Below are 21,428 nucleotides of genomic sequence, written 5' to 3'. Positions count from 1 at the left end.
CCACTTCCCACGGCTAGTGGGAGGGGGACTAGAGAAGCCCTGGGAGCTTGAGGGGAATGAGCAAAGGCACAGAAACACGGAGGGGCCGGGGTGGGGGACTTGCATAGGTTGATGAGTGTGCAAGAGGTACATAAATAAACCTGACACCCCACCCAGCCCGGCACTGGGAGAGGAGGTGGGGACCCAGAGGCAGGTCCCCAGGGCCACCCTACCCGCCTGGTTTCTTCCCCCTCCCTGGGCTCAGAGCGGAGGGAGGTCCATGACCAGGAGAGTAGGAGCAAGGAGGTCTGGGTAATGGGGTGATAGTGCAGGAGGGCGGTGGCTTTAAAATTTTTTTTTTTTTGGTTTTTTGTTTTTTCCCAACATTTTGTATCTTTAATAACATACACAATGGTTACCAGCCATATTCATAACAAAAGTTATTCATAAAATGTATCTAAAAATAACATTTTTTTCCTTTTCGGTGTGAAAAGCTTGAGAATGTCCCAGTGAGGGGGGGATGAGTTGAGGGGGAGAAAGGGGTTGGAATAGGGGGGACCCTGGCCTCCCACAGTCTGAACCCCCAAGTCCCCTCCCTCCACCTGGGCCCCAGCACAACCCCTCATTAGGAATAGGGACCGGAGGGTCTGGCTGACTCTGGGGCTGGGACGAATCTCTGGGTTATGATATAGTGTTCCACTTAAGTGAGGTCATGACATAATGGGGGGTTGGGGAAAGGCTAAAAGAAAAGGGGGCGGTTCAGGGAAAAAAAACAAAAACCAAACAATCCCCTTTCCCTTATTCCTTACCCCCAAGTCTTTCACCAAGCAGACCTGGGGGTGGAGAAGGGCGTGTGTTGATGGGGGAAGGGGACGTTAAGGCAACAGACTTCCTGACCTCACTGTCTGCCCTGGCTGCCCACCTTCTACCTCTGCATCTGGGGAGCCAGGGCTGGGGAAATGGGGAAGGGCTTGGGGGTCTGGTCTGGAGGAGGGGGCTCTGCCCTCTCCCCTCATAAAGTTCAGGCTCCCCGTGCCACCGTCTTGGCTCAGAGAGAGGCCTGGGGATTCTAAAAATGACAGGGAATGATCAGAGAAAAACTGTTAAGAACTATATAAATATGTATCTTAAATAGGCCTAAGAAATTAATTGTAGAGAACCTCTGGTAAACAGGGGAAAGGGGGGTGAGTGAGAGGAAGGTGGCTCCTGTCCTCAGGGAATGATGATGGGAAGGGGGAAGGGGAAGAAGGTGGAGAGGAGAGAGAGGTTCTTCTCCCCACCCCTTCTCTCCAGCTCCTCTCAATAACATTCTGGAGAGCAGATTATCTACCCTGCTCATTTCGCCCCAAATGTCAAATATTTCTGAGCAGGCTCCACAAGGTAGTGGTCAGTTTGTCTCTGGGGGAGTCTGCTCCCTCAGGGAGGGGCAGGCGGTCAGCGGTCTGGAGGAGGCAGGGGCAGGACGGGGCCAGGTGGGGATGAGGAGGAGAAGGAAGGGGCAGGCAGTCTGGCCAGTCCCTGTCCCCTTTATCCTGGCTGCCCCCAATTCCCCCGGCCTCAGCAGAGATCCCTCGACGGGCCTGGGAGTGAGCAAGGCATGTGCCAATGTTAAACAAAAGTTAAAAGGGTGAGAGAGTAGAAAAATATTAGAATGTATAGCTGAGCCAGCCCACCCTCGCTGTTGCGGAGAAGCCCGTTGGGGGTTGACCCCCGCCCGCCGCCCAGGGAGCCTATGGGTGCGCTGGGCTGTGGGTCCCGTCAGATGGTGGAGGTTTTGTCTGTCCCATCTGTGGTAAGAAAGGGAGGAAGGGAGGAAGATCAGGATCTGGCGGGAGGCCCAAGAAAAGGCACTCAGGTAGCCTGTCATCCCAGTCAGGCCCTCCCTGGAGTCTGGCCTCCCCTAGGAGCCCCTCAGGATGACTCTGAGTTGCTCAGGTTCAGAGGTGGAGACGCTGGGTAGGTGGAAGCTGGGTCAGGGGAAGAGGAAATGCTCACCACCCAAGGCGTGTTCTGTCATGCTCAGACACAGAGACTCCAGAGTGGGATTGATCTCCAGGTCAGGCCCAGGGACCGGGCAGTCTGGGTAGGAGAGAGGAGAGCAGAGGTGGTAAGGACTGGACTGGGGTGGGGAGGCGAGCTGGGAAGGCAAAGCATGCTGGTAGGGAGAGGGGGACGGGAAGGGACACTGACTGAGACTTCCAGGGGAGAGGGAGGAAGAGGCAAGAGACGGGGAAACAAGAGCCTGAGAGACATGTGCACACTTGGATGGAAGATATGACTGGGCAGAGACAAAGGACAGAGACAGGCCTAATGTGTCACATGGCAGGCAGAGGAGACGACGGCAAAGGTAGAGGCTTGGTGATGCAGAAAAAGCCTGACTCGCAGAGAGAGGAAATGAAGTGAAGCTGAGGGAGCTTCCTGGAGGCCACACACAGGCTGTGACTATTTTGGGCATGGACTGCACGTCGCCTTAGGCACAGTCTGGGCATCTGCCCTGGACACTGGGTGGCCCCATGCCTCCTAATTGATGACCTGCTCTGTACTTGGTGAAAAAGCTAAATTAAGACCCTTCCTGTCCCCACTTGGACTCGCTCCTCTGAGCAAGACACGATGCAGGCAAGCCAGGCAAGTGGGGCAAAGTAGGGTAGCAGCCACAGGGCTTGTCCAGACCACTTCAGGAAAGGGCCCTTGTTCTGGTATCCGGGAAACAACCCACCTCCCTGGGCAGACCTGATCCTACCCCACACTGCTTAAAACCTTGGCTCCCCACTGCCATCAAGAGAGAGTCTGAGCTTTTACCTGGGCTTGGAAGACCCACCTCCCATCTTCAGCCTCACTTCTTATCACTGTCCCATCTGAACCCTGAGCTCATGCTGTGTGGGGCCACCTAATTATCTCTCCTTAAACATTTTTTTTAAACTTGGGCAAGACCTCTCTCAGATTGGTGACTGGTAAGATAAAAACAGTATTAGTATTAGCCCTGACATGTGCAGCTGGGAGGATTCAGTGGAGAAAAGCCATGTGACAGAGCCTGGCACACAGCATACCAGTAAGAAGAATGGTTCTTATTTTTTGCTCCCATAGTTCATCCCTCAGCTCATTTAAGATCACTTACAGATGCCTCCCGTGTGCCAAGCGCCGTGCTAGGAGGAACACGAGAGAGGGGTTCCCCTGGCTTCAACAGATGGCAGAGTCCACATAACCTCATAAATTAAGACCCCCTACCGATTTGGCAGTTTGTAATACCAAGAGCTTAGGATCCCCTGCAAATCTAAGACCTCTCCAGAGCCAGCCTATTCCAGACCAGCCTCATCTTCTCTGCAGCCCTAGTGCCCAGCAGTGGGCTCAGCACAGGGCGAAGGAGTTAACCCCCTACCTGCCGAGCAAGGCAGGGACCCATAGCTGGCACGTCTCTAATTTCCCTTTTGCCCACTTGGCCCTACCTCTGATCTCCCATCTCCAGGCTGGTCTGTGAGCAGCGGTCAAAGAGCCCTCTCACCTCCGACACCCCTTCATATAAAACCTCATCTACGAAGCGAAGTGCACTGGTTCCTGTGTGGTCAACCAGCCTGAGAGAATGCTGGTAAGCAGAGGGGCAGGACTCCTATCCACTGAAACCTTACACTTTGACCAACCCAACCCCTCAACCCCTTCCAAGTTGAATAATTATAAAGAGATGGTGACAACCCAGGTGTGGTGGTACACACCTACCATCCCAGCTACTCAGGAGGCTGAGGCAGGAGGATCCCTTGAGCCCAGAAGTTTGGGGCTGCACTGAGCTATGATCACACCACTGCATGCCAGCCTGGGGGACAGAGTGAGACCCTTCTCTAAAAAAATAAAAATAAAAATAAAAAAAGATGGTGACAGAGACTAACACGGACACTATGATTATAACAACAGGGAGGGAAACATATGGAGATGAGGGTGGGGATAAGAGGCGAGAGAAGTTTTGGGGGTGGGGTGGGGCAGAACCTGGGAGATAAAATTAAAATAGAGGGGGGAAAAAACCTCCCCTGATAGGGGGAGATGGGTACAGAGTGGTGGGAAGAATGGGTACAGAGAGGTGCCCACGTAGTCACGAAGGCAGAGTGGATATGAGACCCAGGAGAAGAGAAAAGCCAGCTGAGGGTGTTGCTGAGGCAGAATCCCAAGGGTGGGGCACCTCACCTGGAGGGAACATGAGAATGGCCTGGGGTGACGAGTGGACCGGGAGCGAGTGGGTGCGCTGCACAGAGCTGCGGCTCTGGCTGGGCATGCTGTTGCTGCCTCCAGGGTTGGCAAACCACAGGTTCTGTACAGGGCATGGGAAGAGAGAAAGTGGGGGATGAGTGGGGAAGAGGCCCAGACCCAGGAGTGGTAGAGCCGGCAAAGGCCCCCCCCAGCCTCCAAGCACGGCCCAGACACAGCGATACACACACACATCCCAGGCACTGCCACCCCAACTCCAGGAGCACCGGGGCCTCTGCTTCCAGACAGCTCACCTGTCGGCCCTGGCCCCCAAGGCTGGGGCTGGTTAGGGCATGTCGAGGGGAGACGCCCCCAATGCCTGAGGGGCTCAGAAGGCCCATCCTGCCGGGTGGGAGGGCCCGGGGAGGCATTGGGAACTGCCGCTGGGTCCGCCGGGCCACCCCCATCCCCACAGAGCCAGCTATGGGGAGCGAGTTTGAGCCGAACGCCCAGCTGTGAGAGAGCAGAAGGAAGGGTGTTAGCTTAGGTGGATGCAGCCCATCTGTCCACCTCTTGCTCACCTTCTCCCACAGCCCCAAGGGGTAGGACAGAACACCAGCCTGCTCTGAGCAAGGATTTCCCGACCAGATCCCTGCATCACACATTCTGTCTCCTCCTGCCCCGGGGGTACCCCCAGGATGGAGATGGGGAGTATACAAAGGTTTCCGCACTGTCCACTTAAAGCAGTTCTCTGCACCTCAGTTGTCAGGGGGGGTATTTCTGTTATTTGTTTGGTGACTCAGAAGTGAGTTCTGAGCCCTCTGCATACAGGTGAAGAGCAGAAGGTACAGGCAAGGTGCCTGCTCTTGGGACACGTGTTGTTTTCTGCCAGCTCAGCATCCTATTCTAGTGGTAAGAACACCCTGATTTTCTTCTGGGAAAGTCTCCACTGGGCGACCTGGATAAGGTCACCCAGTGACTGAATGAGTGCAACTGGATCCCCAGCCCAGAATGCAATTACCCCTGTAAGCACTGATCTGCCAACCAGCAAAGCCTAGGGAGGGCAGGTCCCTGTCCCCTGGTCACCATCTGCCTACCCTTTCTGCTGCCGGTAGTTCTGCATCTCTAGTGCGGCTTTGCGCGGGAAGGTGCGGAGGAGCTTCAGCACTTGCTGTTTCCAGGACAGCAGCCGTTTCTTCTGCGTCTCCGTGAAAGCCTAGAATTGGGGGGTGGAAGGGGGGGAGGGTGAAGCAAGGGGGATGTGCTTCTTTCAGACCTCCCTTCCAGCCTTTCATTCATTCTCTCAAATATTTATCACTCATGCGCTCTGTGCCAGGCAACAGAGATGACAGTGCTCTCGGAGCTAACAGTGTGGCTGGGGGAAGACACGCATGTAATGGTAACGATGAAAAGCTATCCCTCCTATGAGGGAGAATAGCTGGTACAAGAAACCTGAACAGGTATGAGGGGTTGGTGAAGGCATCCCTGAGGTGCAAATGTTTGAACTGAGAGTTGAAGGGCGTGCAAAGGCTCTGAGAAGAGGCCTTTGAACCTGACACTGATGAGATGAAAGGCTGGAAGGGCGGGTGGTGCCAGGTCAGGCAGGCAGGAGCCATGGAAGGAATGTTGGTCCCAAGAGGGACGGGGCAGCCTTTCCCTTCTTGGGAGCCCTAGAGAAGGCCTCACCTCATGAGTCAGGCACTTTTCGATGAGCTGGAGGTAACTGGTGATGTTCTCCTCGTCCGGTCGGGACACCAACAGCTGGGTGCACACTGGGGGATATGGAAAAGGGCAGGAGGTTGGCCCCAGCATGCCCTCATCCATGCTCCAGCTCCCCAGCCCCCGCTGGCTGATAGAGGAGGGAAAGGATCTTCAGGCTGGATGAGTTTCAACTACATGCTAGGCAAGGCACCTGGGTTACCATAAGGGTGTATAAAGCACCCACCACAGTGCCTGGCACAAGGCAGATATGGAGTCAATAATACCTTCCTCATTTTAACTCTTGCAACAATCTTTTCAATGTAGGCAATTTTAGCCTGAGGAACTTAAGGCTCAGAGAAGTTGAGTTACTTGTCCTAGGTCACACAGCTAAAAAGATCTGGATCCATTAGATCTAGAGTCTCTCGTGAAAAAGAAAAAAAAAAGAAAGAAAGAAAGAAAGAAAAGATCTGGATCCAAGTGTGAAGTCTGCCATGTCATGCTGCCTTAGGAAAGGCTGAACCCATTATGAGCATCACCATCCCCACCCCCTGGAATCTGATCCCCTCTCAGAGAGACTGATGGATTCCTCTTATCACCTTTACTGCACACAGTTTTCACTGACACACTGTATCATCTTCTAAGGGTAAGCACTGTCATCCACCATCAGCCCAGGCCTGCTGGAGGGCAGGGGACATGTCACCTCCTGTCTCAGTTATTCTCTGCAATGCTCCAGGCTCCAGCGGGCTTTCAAAAGCCCTGCTCCCATCGTCTAACTTGGATTCAATCCCCGAAGCCTGGGTTCACTTGGCTTTCTGCCTCAGTGTTTCCTGCTAGGCCCTGCCCATCTCACCTTTGCCCATCACCCGTGTAAACTGGCTGGGGATGTCTCCGTCGGCGACGGGAACTGGGGCAGGCTCACTGCCATCAGTGGGAGCTGGAGCTGGTGGAGGAGGGTAGTTCTCCGCAGCTGGAGGGTCCTTGGCCTCGGTGCCCTTGTCTGTGTCAGGGTGGGCTAGGGGAGGCTCAGCACCTGGCAGCGGTGGCTCCCCTCGGCTCCCATCCTTGGCAGTAGGGGTGGCAGCAGCGGCAGCCACAGTGGCCTGGAGGACACTGTAGGCCTTGATGGGAGTGATGATGATCTGCTGCAGCTCCTGCAGAGCATTACGCAGATTCCCGCCTTCCAGCACATCCTGGGTGGGGAGGACAGGGGCCGGGGTCACATGCAGACCCCCACAGCTAGGCACAGAGAATATCTATACAAGGGGGGAGGGGTCAGACAGGGCTTGGAGAAGACTGGGAGGGACCCTGGGTTCCAGCACATAGAGAAGGCAGGCAAGGGCATCCCAAACCTGCACATACATAGGTACACATCTGTACACACACATTTCCTTTTCCCCTTCAAGGTGAAGTCCCACAGAACTCAAGAGGATGTGGTCTAATGCTGGGGCCTCAGGGATGTACCAAGATGGAATCAGAGATTCAGAACAAGACACTGAGGGGGCAAGTGGCAGAGAAAGGGAAAAAGGAATGCTAATCAAGGCAGATCTAGAAGGAGAGTGAGTGGATGAGAAACAATAGAGGGGAAAGAGAGATCACTCACACAGAGAGACACCCTGCTGTACCAGAAGGATTAGTCAGAAATGGAAGAGCAAAGGGGAGAGAATGGGCAGAGTGAAAAGCTGGAGAGAGATCTAGAATCACAAACCAGGACGGAATGGGGGTTGGGAGCCTCTTAGCCACCAGGAAGTGAGCCCTTTGACACTAGTTTGACATGGTCTCTGGAGTGTGGTTCCCTAGGGCTGGGGCAGTGGTGGTCAGACCTGAGGAGTGGGAGGCCAACTCAGAGCCCTCGGTCTACTGGTACCCCTGGGTGGCTGGTTGGCTTTGGAGATGCGGATACCAGGTCCTCACCTTCTCTAGGGACTTGAGGACGCTCTGCCTTTCGCGAAGTTTCTGGATGCTGAGGGCTATCTTGTGGCGCGCACCTTTGGTGACATTCTGTGATTAGGACAGAAGGGGACAGGAAGCTGGAAATGGGAGGCTGAGGTACTTGGGGGTACCCTAATAGAAATCAGAGAGACAGAGGAGGGTTGGGCTGCAAGAGTAGTGCCAAAATGTTGCTGCCCCTGGCACGTCCCTGATGGTTCCCTTGGCTTCACCTGAGACTCCAGGTGCTGCTCAGTCAGTGTCATCATCTCCTCATAGCTCATCTGTGAGAAGAGGGCCGCATACTTGTGCAAGCGGAGGCTCTTGAGCCATGAGGGCACGTCTGTGGAAAAGGAGGGGGGTGAAAGGTGACGAGTTTGGCACTGGTGATCAGGGCAAAAGGAAAGGTTGTGGAGAGGGACCAGGCATAAACCACAGGCAGTCTGAAAAGTTGCAGAAAACTGGGAAGGGGCAGGGGAAGCCAAGGGTCCATAAGCTACTTCTTTGTCTGCCCGGATAGACCCCATCAGGTAGGGCTGGATGTGCACTAGGATGACCTAACTGAGTTCTCCAAGTCTTCCTGGAACTTCTGTCCCATCAGTTACTTGTGTCCTGGCTTCCTTGTCAGACTGGGGTATGTGAGGACAGGGGATCCTCCCCGATCAGACCAGCGGCTGTGAGGGTGGACCTGGAGTCTCTCTGCTCTGCCTCAAGCCCTAAGGGCAGGGACTACCCACTCCCCTCAGACCTGCCCCTCCTCAGGGGGATAGGCAAGTGGCAGCTATGAGCTCCTTTCTGACCTCTAAGCTATGCAGAAGCTCCTGGAGAAGGGTCCCGATACTGCCCTCCCCATTGTACCTTTCATGCCACTGCCATCCTCCTGGAAAGTGTTCCGGCTGGAGCCCTGCTCCTCCGTCTGCTCACTGCCAGAGGAGGCCACGCTGCTCTGGGGTGAGAGGGGTGCGTGGTCGGGCGTGGTGAAAGCAGCCCGTGCCCCAAGCTCCTCTGGACTCGGCCACTCACCAGGGGCCTGGGGGCTCGTAGGGATGAGTGACATGGAGCGCTTCAGCGGGCTAGGGTGGATTTGGCAGGGGAGACCTGGCCAGAGTGGGAGAGAAGCAAAAGGTCAGGCTTCGGGATCTGACCACAGGATACCATGGCCCCCAGTCAGTGCCATGATGGCTCTTCAGCCCATACTCTTCCAAAGGGAAGGGGCTCTGGGACCTAAGGGGAACTGCCTACCAGATACTGCTCATTCCCTCACCCCCAACACCCACCCATCAGCAAGCTGTCATCCACTTCCCTGAACTTCTCCACTTCTTCCGCCAGCACCCTGGTCCAAGCCATCAATGTCCTTGGTGGGGGTTCCCATCACAGCCTCCTCACTGGTTTCTTGCCTTCACCCTTGCCTCCTACATCCCCTCACAACAGCCACACTGCACTGACCCTTCTAAAACTGCAAACCTGAAAAAGTTGGTCCCCTGCGGCTTCCTTTCGTGCTGAGAACAAAATTCAAACTCGTCCACACACCTAAAAGGCCATAGAGGACCTGGCCCCTGCTCCTCTCTGATCTCTCATCTCCCACAACCCAAAACTTGGTTCATGCCTCTCTAGCCGTCACCTCCTCCCAAACCCCCATTTGCTCCTGAAACATTCAAGCTTGCTCCAGCCACAGGACTTTGGTACTTGCTGCTTTTCTTTTCTCTTTTTTGGAAACAGAGTCTTGCTCTGTCACCCTGGGTAGAGTACAGTGGCGTCATCATAGCTCACTGCAACCTCAGACTCCTGAGCTCAAGCGATCCTCCCACCTTGGCCACCCAAGAATGCAAGGATTACAGGTATGAGCCACTGCGCCCGGCCTTGCTCTTTCTTCTTATCCCTCCTGATCTTAGCAGTTGGCTCCCTCAAGTCTCATCTCAAGGGTCACCTCCTCTGAGGACTACCCTAAACCCTCAATCTGAAGTTGCTGCCTCCAGCCCCCATCCCAGTTATTCCATCACATTACTCTGTCTTATCTTTCTTACAGCACCTGTCACAACCTGAAATTATCTTATCAAGTTATCTGTTTACTTGCTTATTAACTGAATTCTCTGCTAGATAGAAGATCTGTGACAGCAGGGACCTGTCCTGTCTTAAACATCCTCAGCAATTACAGTGCTGTCTGGCCCAGAGGAGTTGTTGCATCAGTATTTGTAAATGAATGAAGTACATGAACTGTTTCCTCAACATCCTTGTCACTGGGCCTCACCACCTCCTGTTTTTTTCTGTAAGGATCTTGAACTGGCCACTCATGAGGCCTGGTAGCTCAGAGTGAACCCAGACTCTCTTGCACAGGACGTTTTGCACCCTCTGTCCATCCCATTTCTGAAGGGGGCAGAGGGATCGAACTTGATTTTTAACCACTCCCAGGACAGAGCAGGTTCTCATGAGCTCCCAGACCTTTATCCATACTTCTCCCTCTGCCTCGCTCACCATTCTCCCACCCTTTTCCACCAGCCCCTTCTGCCTTCATGCCTCACTGAAGCACCCCCTCTGCAGCCTGCCTCTTGCACTGGACTGTGGGCCTGTGGAGGATGGCAACCCTGCCTCATCATTTCTGCATCCCAAGATGAGGCACAGGGCCCAACACACAGGAGTCTTCCAATAAAGTTCCATAAATGACAAGAGTGCTAAGAGGGCCTCTTTAGCAGGGAGTCCAGAAGTACTCCAAGTCAGCCGTACCCTGGGTAGGTGAGAACATCAAGGCCCAGGGAGCTGAAGTCCTTTGCCCTGGTCCCCACAGGGAGCTGAAAGGCTGAGACAGAGCCCAGGCCTTGTTTCTGATGGAAAGGCTGGGGTTCTTGCCAGTGCTCCACTGACACCCAGCCCAGGAAGGAGGGCCAGCCTGGTGCAGGCCCCAAAACACCTTTCCTCATCTGTGACAATAATGATGCTCCTGGCCAGGAAGTCACCTGAGGGAGAGGCAAATGCACTGGCCTGTCCCCTAAGGCCAGTCTCTGCCTTAGCCTGGGATCTCCGGAGTCCCTACTCAGGGCTCCTTCAGCCTCTGGACTCCCTCAGCCCTGGCTTTTGTCCCCACTCAGGACTCAGGAGGAAGATAGCACACTCTAGGTTCTGGAGGGCTGGGGAATCCTAAATACAAGCCTTTTTGCCTGTTTTGGTGCCTCTGGCTTCCTCCTTCCTCCCTTCTCAGCCAAGGGGCAGGCAAGGCTGAGAGGGCAGGAAATTACCCTGATTGGAATGATCATGCAGTTCCTAAGGAGCCCTGCTTGGCCCCGCACTGGGGTGGAGGCTAGCCACAGCATGAGAATTATAAAAACAAGAATGCTGGCCAGAGATCCAGGGCCTCACACTCTCCAAGAAACCCTGGTCTGTCCTTGGCATCACCCCAAACCCACCCTGCCCCCCTCACAGACCAATCCTTGCTCCCCACTCAAAACTATTTTAATGGTTTCCTGTTTCCTACAACTGCCTGAATTCCAAAAGCTTCGTCGTGCCCTGCAAGGACCCCAGAATTAGGCCCCTACACACTGGGGTCTGAGTCAAGACAGATCTGAATTTAAATCCTGGCTCTGTCACCTGTTAATTATGTGATCTTGAGCAGGTTACTTCATTTGCCCTTCTGCCTCCATTTCCACATGAAGTCCTTAGCATAGGGATGGTACACGGTAAATACAAATCTCTGCCACGGCTATTACTCATTTAAATCTTTCTATTACTCATTCAAATCCACCCCAGCCAGACCCATCTGCATACTGTCCTCTCTAATTTGCCACTCCAGTGCCTTTAATTCATTCTATGCCTTCTACTTGGAATGCCCAATTCTTCTCTATCTTTTGGTCCAAACCCCTACTACCCAACATTGTTCAAGCCTGGTCTTTTAATAGCTCCTGGGGTCCTCATCATGGGGAGCACAGAAAATGTGGGGAGACAGAAAATTATGGGCACCCTGAATGGGTGATGAGGTCTGAGCACCTCCAGGAGGGTCACTTTGAGGTGGAGGTAGTAGAGCATAATAATTAAAAGTATGAACTCTGGAGCCAGACTGCCTGGACTTAAATTCTGGCTACACTACCTTGGGCGGGTGACTTTTCTGAGACTTAAGCCAATGAGTTTATATATATAAAGTTCTCAGAATAGCTACTAGCAAAGACTAAGTGCCCAATATTTTTAGCTAGAATAATCATTATTAAAATATCCTCCCATCCTGGAACTGTGATGCTCGAAGACTGGAAAACAAGGTCCATAACACCTCAGGTTGCTAGAGTTCCCTGAAAATGCCCTCCTCTCCCTCTATCTTCCTAGGTTCTCACCAGCACTGGGAGGGAGGTAGATGGACCAGGACATCCATATTAACTGAGGAAAAAATTGGCTTGGGAGTAACTAATGTGCACCAGGTAACACAGAGCCGGGCACCAGAGACCCAGGGCTCCCCCATTCTGTGGCACACAAAACATTTCACTGCTGCACTCTCCTGTCCTGCTTTAACCAGTGCCTGCTGAAGGGAGCTGACCACCTTGAGGTTAAATCATGACAGCTTCTCTCACCATATAAAAAAATCAACTCAAGATAAAGACTTGAATGTAAGATCTAAAACTATAAAAATACTAGAAGAAAACCTAGGGGAACCTTCTGGACGTTGGTCTAGGCAAAGAATTCGTGACTAAGACCTCAAAAGCACAGGCAACAAAAACAAAAATAGACAAATAGGACTTAATTAAACAAAGATTCTGCACAGCAAAATAAGCAGAGTGAACAAACAACCCGCAAAATGGGAGAAAATATTTGCACACTATACATATGACAGGGGATTAAGATCCAGAATTTACAAGGAACTGAAAGAACTAAACAAAAAACCCTCAAATAACCCCATTAAAAAATGGGCTAAAGGGGATGACTAGACATTTCTCAAAAGAAGACAAATGGCCAACAAACATATGAAAAAATATTCAACATCAGTAATCATCAGAGAAATATAAATTAAGACCACAATGTAGGCCGGGCGCGGTGGCTCACGCCTGTAATCCTAGCACTCTGGGAGGCCGAGGTGGGCGGATCGTTTGAGCTCAGGAGTTCGAGACCAGCCTGAGCAAGAGCGAGACCCCATCTCTACTAAAAATAGAAAGAAATTATATGGACAGCTAAAAATATATATATAGAAAAAATTAGCCGGGCATGGTGGTGCATGCCTGTAGTCCCAGCTACTCGGGAGGCTGAGACAGGAGGATCGCTTGAGCTCAGGAGTTTGAGGTTGCTGTGAGCTAGGCTAACGCCACGGCACTCACTCTAGCCTGGGCAACAGAGTGAGACTCTGTCTCAAAAAAAAAAAAAAAAAAAAAAAAAGACCACAATGTAATACCATCTTACACCAATCAGAATGGCTATCATGAAAAAGACAAAAAATAACAGATGTTGGCAAGGATATGGAGAAAAAGGAACTCTTATAATGTTGTTGGTGGAAATGTAAATTAGTGCAACCTCTGTGGAAAACAGTACAGAGATTTCTCAAAGAACTAGAGATAGAACTACCATATGATCCAGCAACCTCACTACTGGGTATCTACCCAAAGGAAAAGAAATCAATATATAAAAAAGATACCTGCACTTGTGTGTTTATCCCAGCACTATTCACAATAGCAAAGATATGGACTCAACCTAAGTGTCCATCAACAGAGGACTAGATAAAGAAAATGTGGTATATATACACAATGGAATACTATTCAGCCATAAAAAAGAATGAAATCATGCTTTTTGCAGCAACATGGATGGAACTAGAAGCCACTATCTTAAGGGAAAAAACGCAGACACAGAAAGACAAATACTCACATATGATTGGGAGCTAAATAATGTCTACACATGGAAGCAGAGTGTGGAATGATGGACAAAGGAGACTGGGAGGGGTGGAGAGGTGGGAGGGGAATGGACGATGGGAGGGTGCTTGGTGGGTACCATGTGCATTGCTCCAGCGATAGATGCACGAAGGCCCTGACTTCACCACAATATAATACATCAATGTAGCAAAACTGCACTTGTACCCCATGAATATATACAAATAAAAAATAAATTAAAAGGAAAAAAAATCATGACCCCCCCCCCCCCCCACCGCAAGTTAGGTCATGCCACTTCACCATGGCTTTGAAAAGCCACCCTCCCTTATCCTGCTCATTTCAATAAACACTGCAAAAAGTCACTGAGATAGCAAGTCTTCCTGTTCACCCCAATCTTTAGGGCCTTTACTAAGAGAGTCCTTTCAAACCCACTTAGTTGGCAGGACAGTGTAGTGGTCAGAGGCAGGCGCTGGCATCAGACTGAGTCTGAACCTTGGCCAGTTCCATGTACTACTTGTGATCTTGAATACACGACTTCTCCTCTTTGAGTCCCAGTGTCCTCAACTGTTAAATAGAGCTAATGATATGGTGGTAATGAGGATTAAATGAGATCTGAAAAGTGCTTATAAAAAAATACCTAGCATAGTCAATGCTCATATTACTAATGCCTGCAGCATACGTTTTGTCTTATATAGACTGACAAATAGATTTTGAGAAAAAAGGCCAGATAAAACAATTTGGAATGTCTGAGTTGGAAGGGCCTCGGATGATGGTAATGATCCCTCCATTAGGGGGTCATAAGGGTCATAAGCATAATGTCCCTAGAGGCCAGGGAGGTATCAGAAATGCCCAAAGTGGGGCTGTGGGGTAGAATGGGGCAAATGTGCAGGTTTAAAGGGCATGGCCTATATTCAGCTCCACATTATTGTTGTCACTGGGAATAGAGGCCTTGAGTTGCTAGATATTTTGACTTTTTAAGAGAAGCTGGAAAACTTATTTTTAAGGGAAAATTCCTGAATCCTTATACCATCAAACTTATTTAAAAACACACCAAAAAAAAAAAAAAAAAAAAACCAAAGTGTGGGTTTAATAAGACATGTCCATAGGTCAGATTTGGCTCTGGGAAAACCAGTTCACAGCCTTTGCACTGCCTCATAAAGCTTAGGCCCAGAGAGGGTATGCAACTTGCCTAATGCCACAGAGTGAGTGAGCTCTGACTGAGCCCAGTCTGACTGTTGTCAAGCAGACATGGCCCCCTAGGACACCCCCTCACCTGTGTTTGCGTTGCTCCCAATACTGTTGATGGCTGGCGGCACTGAGCTGGAAGGGTGGAAGGGCACATGTCCATTTTCCCGGGGTGGCTTGTCCTGCCAGCCTGGCCCAGCCTCCCCAGGGCCCAGCTCTGCAGGGCCCCCCCACTCATCTGAGCCCTGGCGTGAGTGGTAGGAGGGCTCTGGCCGGGTGCGGAAGCCGCTAGCCAGCCGCTCTTCCAGGTGGCTCAGCCAGAGGGCCAGTGCATTGCGGTCCTCCAGTGTGGTGGCTGGGTGGATGAGGGCATATGAGAGCAGCTGGCGGCTCTCCTCGATGAAGGCATTGCTCTCGATCGAGTAGGCCAGCACCTTCTGCAGTAGCCTCATGTACTCCGACTTGGCCTCCGTGTTGCCTGGCTGAAGCAGGGGTAGGTGAGAAAGCAGGAGGGATACCACCTTCTCTTTGGACTCCTGCTGCCACTGGCTGACAATAGCTACAGAGGGGAAAAGAGAAAATGTCAGGAGAGCCAGGGTGGGAAACTCCTATAAACCCAAGAGAGCTGCCTATGGTCTACTCCTTCAGCTCTGCTCTCCTCTCCCTTACTTGGTTCATGACCCCCAAGACCTTGTCCCTCATACAGGTGAGATCAAACACAATCACCCTGCTTCCAGAGTAACTTTTCCTGGTTCTGTCATTCCTGTTCTCAAAAACTAGTGGCTTCCAATCAGTCAAACTTGCTATACTCTGGAAGCTGAGCTCCTCCTGCTGCTCCCAGGCCTGCTCTTTCTGCTGTATCTATCCCCAGCCCCCAATCCTTTTAACTTCATGGCCTCTACACCCTTTTCCCTATCAAAACAGCCTTCTTCCTGATTGGGGAAGGCAGTAAAATATAGAAGTATAGAAAACCTTGGGCTCTGGAATCAGAGTTCTGGACTCCCCAACTGACTAATTGGACCTTGGTAAGTCACTTTGGACCTCATCAAGCACCGACTTCTTTATCTTTAAATAATTTTGGAGATAATTACAGTACCCTATTCACAGTGTTGCTATGAGAGTCAATGAGCTAATAAAGAATGGCAGGTATTTTTGGCATTTAGGACATACTTAATAAATGCTTGCTGTTGTTTTTTAACTGGTCTCTCTTTTTAGATTCTCGCCCGTCACTCCATCCCATACATTCAGATGGACTTATCTTCCTAAATCACATCAGGATGTCATGTTCCTGACCAGGAGTTTACAGTGGCAACCAGCACCAACAGACTAAAGTCCAAGAACTTCTAGCCGAATATCACTTTCGTTTCCAGGGTACTTCCCATCTCCTGTTCCTCCAGATAAAGACTCAGCTCAGGATACCTCCATCTTCCCTGGGGTTCTCTCCACACTGTATTTATTCAGGCTTCCACACTCAGGCTGGGATTCAAGGCTTTATCCTGCAAGAACCTCTTTTCTCCTCTACAAATTCTGTCTTTTCTAGACTGCCTAAACTTACTGTCCTCCTCCAGGAAGTCTCCCCACTGGATGTTCCATGCCATGGTAATCCTGATCTCTGCTTTTTACCCTACCATCTAAGAGCCTGAGTCTGTCCCGTGGAGATAAACCAGGTTTTCCCTCAACCTAGAAGGGAGCTGCCAAAGAATATGGCCCCTGGCTGGCCACATAAAGGAGGCCTTGGGAAGAACTGCTACAGATCTGACTATCCCCCCCAAAACCTTGTTAGCACTTCTGTGATGACCTAAACAGAGTGTGGAGGATGGAGATGATGCTGACAGGGCAAAGGAGAGGAATAAAGAACACCAATACTTGAGAAAAGAGACAACAATTAAGGGCCAAGGCCAACTATGTCCTCACTCTTCAGCAATTGAGCTCATACTTGTAGCCAAAGTCAAAGTGATGATTCACAAATACATCACAATAAGGAGTTCTGAGAGACCTGCTAATGTGAGGTCCTAGAAAGGGACAAAGGCTCCAACTGGACAGGGCTAAGACCCCAGAGGGGCAGGTGATGAAAAAGAACAGGCAGAGATATGGCATATGTCCCTCTCCACCATGTACTGGCCATGTGACTCTGGGCAGTGTTACCACTTCTCTGAGCTCTACTTTATCTGTAAAGTGAAGCTCAGAATCAGTCCTATTTGGCATGGCTCTATGAATTAAGTAAGACCACGGCATAAAGTCCTTAGTAAATATCAGTTGCTTTTACTAGTATCATGGTTATTTTATCTTACTATGGATTCTTCCTTTCAAATACACACAGAGTTGTAAAGGTACAAGCCAACCTCCCAGCCCAGGAGACAGAGAGGCTGGGAACAGGCACATATGAGGAAAGCCTCAGAAATCCAGGCATCTGAGGGTCTTTCCACCCAAGTTCCTTAGGCCTTAAGATTCAAGGACCTCAGGTCTCCTCTGCCCACACTGCAGGCCAGCCACTTGCACAAAAACTTGAGAAATGCCCCTTCTGTACTCCTCTTCCTCTTAATCACCTGCTTGGAAATCGGTGGCCTGGGATTCACACACATTTTTAATTCTGCTTAAATTTTCAGCCTAGGAAAACAAATCATGCAACTTCCAACTCCTGGCTACGTAAACTGCATTTTCTTTGGCTGGGGCTCTCTGCTCCAAGCTTCCTAAAGAAGCCCTGTTAAAGTGCCCAGGAATTCATCCAATGAAAGTCATTAACTCATGCTATGGCCACAGCATTGGTCAAAATTAACCATAGCACCAACAGTAGCAGTAGCAGTGGTGGCAGTAGTGCTACTACAACCACCACTACTGCTAACAATGACAGCAATAATGGATAGCACTTGTTGAGCACTTACTATGTGCCAGACACTATGCTAAGAACAGGACTGTTTTTCATACCTTTCTCAATTCTGTTTTAGCATTCCCATTTTGCAGATTAGGAAACAGATTTGGGAAGGTGAAGTCACTTCCCCCAAGTGACAGAGCTCGTAAGTGACAGAAGTGAGATCTGAATCCAAGTCTGTCTGACTCCACAATTGGGAGGAACTTTGACCCACAACCTTCTATCTCTCCAATGCCAAGTCTCTTCTTCCCTGGCTTTCCAGATTCCCTTCAGTATTTGTCACTCAAAGCCAGGAAACCTCATTATCCCCTCAGTCCGCTCCCCATAACCAACTGCTTCCCCTCAGGCCATCTCCATATCTAAAGATCAGTCCAAGGTGGAACAGATCTTCCTGACATTAGAGAACCTTTTCCTTTCCTGCCCTCTCACATGCATCTGACACTGGACCAAATGGTAAGGAACTCTCTGGTAGACCCTTTTGCTAACTTAACCCGAGTTTTTAGTTCTTGATGAGAAGGAAGAAGAAATATAGTGATTAATATTAGGGACAGAGAGTAAAGGACTTGTATTACAGCTGTGTCATGCAGTTACCTGGGCAATATGCTTCCTCCCCTGTAAAATAGGGATTCTAGGGCTGCTGAGAAGATCTAGAGAGATGATGCATGTAAAGCATCTGACAGAGTCTGCCCATAGCACTTAGCATGTGGCTCAGTGATGGGTGTTTTTCTCCCTTCTCCAGTAGAGTCAGTCTGCCCCTTCAGCCCTACCCGGACATTCTCAATTGCTGTTGTTTAGGCCTTGCAGGGTAGCCAGAGGCATCTGAGACAGAGAGAAGCCTTGTCTAGTCCCTCCCCCACTCCAGAGTACTGCCAGGACCCCAGGGCTAAGGGATACAGCCTCTGGTACTGCCAGGGGACGTGACAGAGCAGCCCCAAGGGTTGGGCTCAATGAAGAACCTTGTTCTACTGCTGAGAAAGGAGAGAGTGGTTTTGGACGAATGGAAGCTGGCCCTGGGGAAATGTGTGTTCATGTGTCTGTGCGGTGGTGTTGGTGGGGAGGGCAGGCCTCCCATGACTGGGAAGCATCAGTGAGTACTGGAACTGGTCCAAGGAATTTGCGCAGCCTCAGGCCCCTTGGGGTGAGCCCAGCTGGGGCTGCAGATGACGGGTGGGGATGGAACTTCTAGTTTCCTGCCCAGATCCAAAAAGTCTGGCCCAGAGTTGAGGCACAGCAGGGGCCCAAGGAATACCTGCACAATTGAACCCAGATGGTCCCCTGGAAGGTGGTAGTGTCTATATGTATATAATGTGCTTCCCTAGGATTCCCCAAGCTCAGGTCACCCTGTCTCAGGTCCTAGCAGAATATACTGAGTAAGAGCACAAATTCAACAGGCAAACTTGTCTGGGTTCAGGCCAGGCACAGTGGCTCACACCTGTAATCCTAGCATGCTGGGAGGCCAAGGTGGGAGGATCACTTGAGCTTAGGAGTTCAAGACCAGACTGAGCAAGAACGAGACCCCATCTCTACTAAAAATAGAAAAAATTAGCCGGGCATGGTGGCGTGCACCTATAGTCCCAGCTACTCGGGAGACTGAGACAGGAGGATCGCGTGAGCCCAGAAGTTTGAGGCTGCTGTGAGCTAGGCTGATGACACAGCACTTAAGCCCGGGCAACAAAGCAAGACTCTGTCTCAACGACAACAACAACAACAACAAAACAAAACTCGTCTGGGTTCAAAATCCAGCTCTGCCTCCACAACCTAGGTCAACGTAATAGTGGGCCAGTTCTTTAACCTCTCTGAACCTTGGTCTCCTCTTCTGTGCAAAGGGGGTTGTAAAAGCCCCTACCTTCCAGGGTTGTTGTAAAGAGTCAATGAGACAATCATGCAAAGCACCTAGCATGTAATAAGTGCTCAGCACATTTTAACTATTATCGTCCTGGGTGAAGATCTGGAACCCATGCTGTTCCAGGGCGAGGTGGAGGGCAGCTCATGTAGAAGAGCACATCTGGTCCTCCCCCTTAAGATTCCCAACAAGGGTGGGGAATTTCACACAGCTATTTACCAAAAACAGACATATCTCTGGTTCTTCAGAGCTAGATACACAACAAGCAATGATGAAATTCTAAAGGTGGGTGGATGGGGGAGGGGACTGGGGAATGCCAGGACACCAATGGCTGCTTCTTGCCAAGCTGCAAACCTGGACTCCACAGACATGGAGAGGACCAGGGAGACTGTGTGTATGAGTGCCCTCTTTGGCTACAGTGGCAACTGGGACAGGGCTGGCTGGCCAGGTGACCAGAGCTAAGTAGGTCATGACCCTGGGTCCTGGCAAATCACAGGAGCCAAATATATCTTTGAGATTGCCATAAGAGCAACCCCATTTTTACGTGCCGGGCTGGCGAAACAATCGTGGCAGCCTCAGGCACCAGAGGGGCTGGGGTTTGGCTACAAATGTGCCCTTCTCTGCCTCACCCTAGCTCACACAGACATGGGGGAGAGCCAGGGGGCCCACATTTTTGTTTGATGAACTGTCGGTACAGCTTGAAAGAGGAGGGTGGAGGCATCAGGGCTAAGCTCTGGTGACTCACTTGCTATGGCCCTCTCCTGACCTCAGTTTCCCCACCCAGGCTCAGTGAGCCAGAGAGGGAGGAGCTTAAAACCTGCTGGATAAAGAGACTGACTCAGAGGACAGGAAGTGGGAAGAAAATGCAGGAAATGTATCCCAGGAAGCTACAGGACCAGGGAGAGAAGTGGAATTCAGCTCCTTGGTCCCAGTTTCCTCCCTCCTGTCCATGGGAACACTCTACTGGTCCAAGTCAGCATTAGGAAGGAAAGGGCCAGGATTACTTTCACAGCTCCAAACAGGCAAAGAAGACAGCACCGGGAGAAGGAGCAAGAATCACAACAAGGGGAAACTTTGGGCCTCTTCTTCCCTGTTCCAGAGACCCTCAAAGTATTGCTTTTCTGTTCCTAGGTGTTGCCTCAGGTTCTGCTTCCATGAAGTCGATGCAGGCCACCTGGGCTGGAGGACCTCCCTACACCTTCCCAGCTGCTTGAGAGGAAAGGATAGCCCAGGCCAGTGCCCCCTTCCGCAGCTGTAAGGCTCCACTCCCCACTTCTAGTAGGTCACATGACAGTACCCTGACCACCTTCCTAGGCCCACCCAGAATGAGCATCAGCATCAAGACATGTGGTTCTCCATTAGGTGTACACAAGTGTCAACCAGGAAGCTTTAAATCTCTGGGGCAGGACCTAGGCCTAACAATATTTTTAGAAAGTCTCTAGGGGATTGTGACATGAAGCTAGGATTGGGACCACTCACCTAGGTCAATTCCTCTGTGCTCCCTGCCCTACCTGAGGAGATAGGCAGGCGGGCAGCTTCTGATCTAAACTCAAACCCAGGGTCTCCCTGGAGAACTGGAGGAAGTAACAGGGTTGGTTGGGTGGGACGTGGAGATAAAACCCAGAAAAAAGCAATGGATCTGCTTCACTGTTCAGTCCTCCTGGTTTGAAGGAATCTGAAAAGCTGGAGAAGGGCGTCAGACCAGTAACAGGTAGCTCTTAACCAGGGACTGGTAGACCAAATGAACTCAAAATTTGGTCTGTGGGATAAATGTGCATCATTTTTTGCAGGGGCGAGGAAGGGCAGATTTTCTGAGTGGTCAACCCATTAAATATTAAGAACTGTTGCTCTAAAAGAATGTGCTAGACCCCCCCAAAAAGAAAGTAGTATGCTTGCCTTTGGCTCTGCCTTCTTTGGCACATTATTT

General features: G+C 50.9%; 1 protein-coding gene across 3 annotated transcripts in view; it reads right to left on the bottom strand.

Moving 5' to 3' along the window:
• Window positions 1-365: 365 nt before the first annotated feature.
• SAMD4B (sterile alpha motif domain containing 4B) overlaps window positions 366-21,428 on the bottom strand; it is a 37,191-nt gene continuing 16,128 nt past the window's right edge. For 2 of the 3 annotated variants that reach the window (XM_069458344.1, XM_069458343.1), the window contains 11 exons: window positions 14,878-15,348; window positions 8,635-8,874; window positions 8,010-8,119; window positions 7,762-7,848; window positions 6,701-7,040; window positions 5,836-5,921; window positions 5,247-5,365; window positions 4,464-4,662; window positions 4,150-4,273; window positions 1,975-2,058; window positions 1,703-1,766 (listed from right to left, as the gene is read on the bottom strand). In XM_069458344.1, the coding sequence (XP_069314445.1) occupies window positions 1,738-1,766; window positions 1,975-2,058; window positions 4,150-4,273; window positions 4,464-4,662; window positions 5,247-5,365; window positions 5,836-5,921; window positions 6,701-7,040; window positions 7,762-7,848; window positions 8,010-8,119; window positions 8,635-8,874; window positions 14,878-15,348 (1,889 nt within the window). In that variant the 3' untranslated portion in view covers window positions 1,703-1,737. Of the gene's footprint in view, window positions 1,560-1,702; window positions 1,767-1,974; window positions 2,059-4,149; window positions 4,274-4,463; window positions 4,663-5,246; window positions 5,366-5,835; window positions 5,922-6,700; window positions 7,041-7,761; window positions 7,849-8,009; window positions 8,120-8,634; window positions 8,875-14,877; window positions 15,349-21,428 lie in introns of those variants that run through there. The other variant, XM_069458345.1, reaches the window with a different exon arrangement.

Source organism: Eulemur rufifrons, chromosome 24 (genome assembly GCF_041146395.1).
Source record: "Eulemur rufifrons isolate Redbay chromosome 24, OSU_ERuf_1, whole genome shotgun sequence".
NCBI lineage: Eukaryota > Metazoa > Chordata > Mammalia > Primates > Lemuridae > Eulemur > Eulemur rufifrons.
This window is presented reverse-complemented; position numbering and strand designations above follow the sequence as displayed.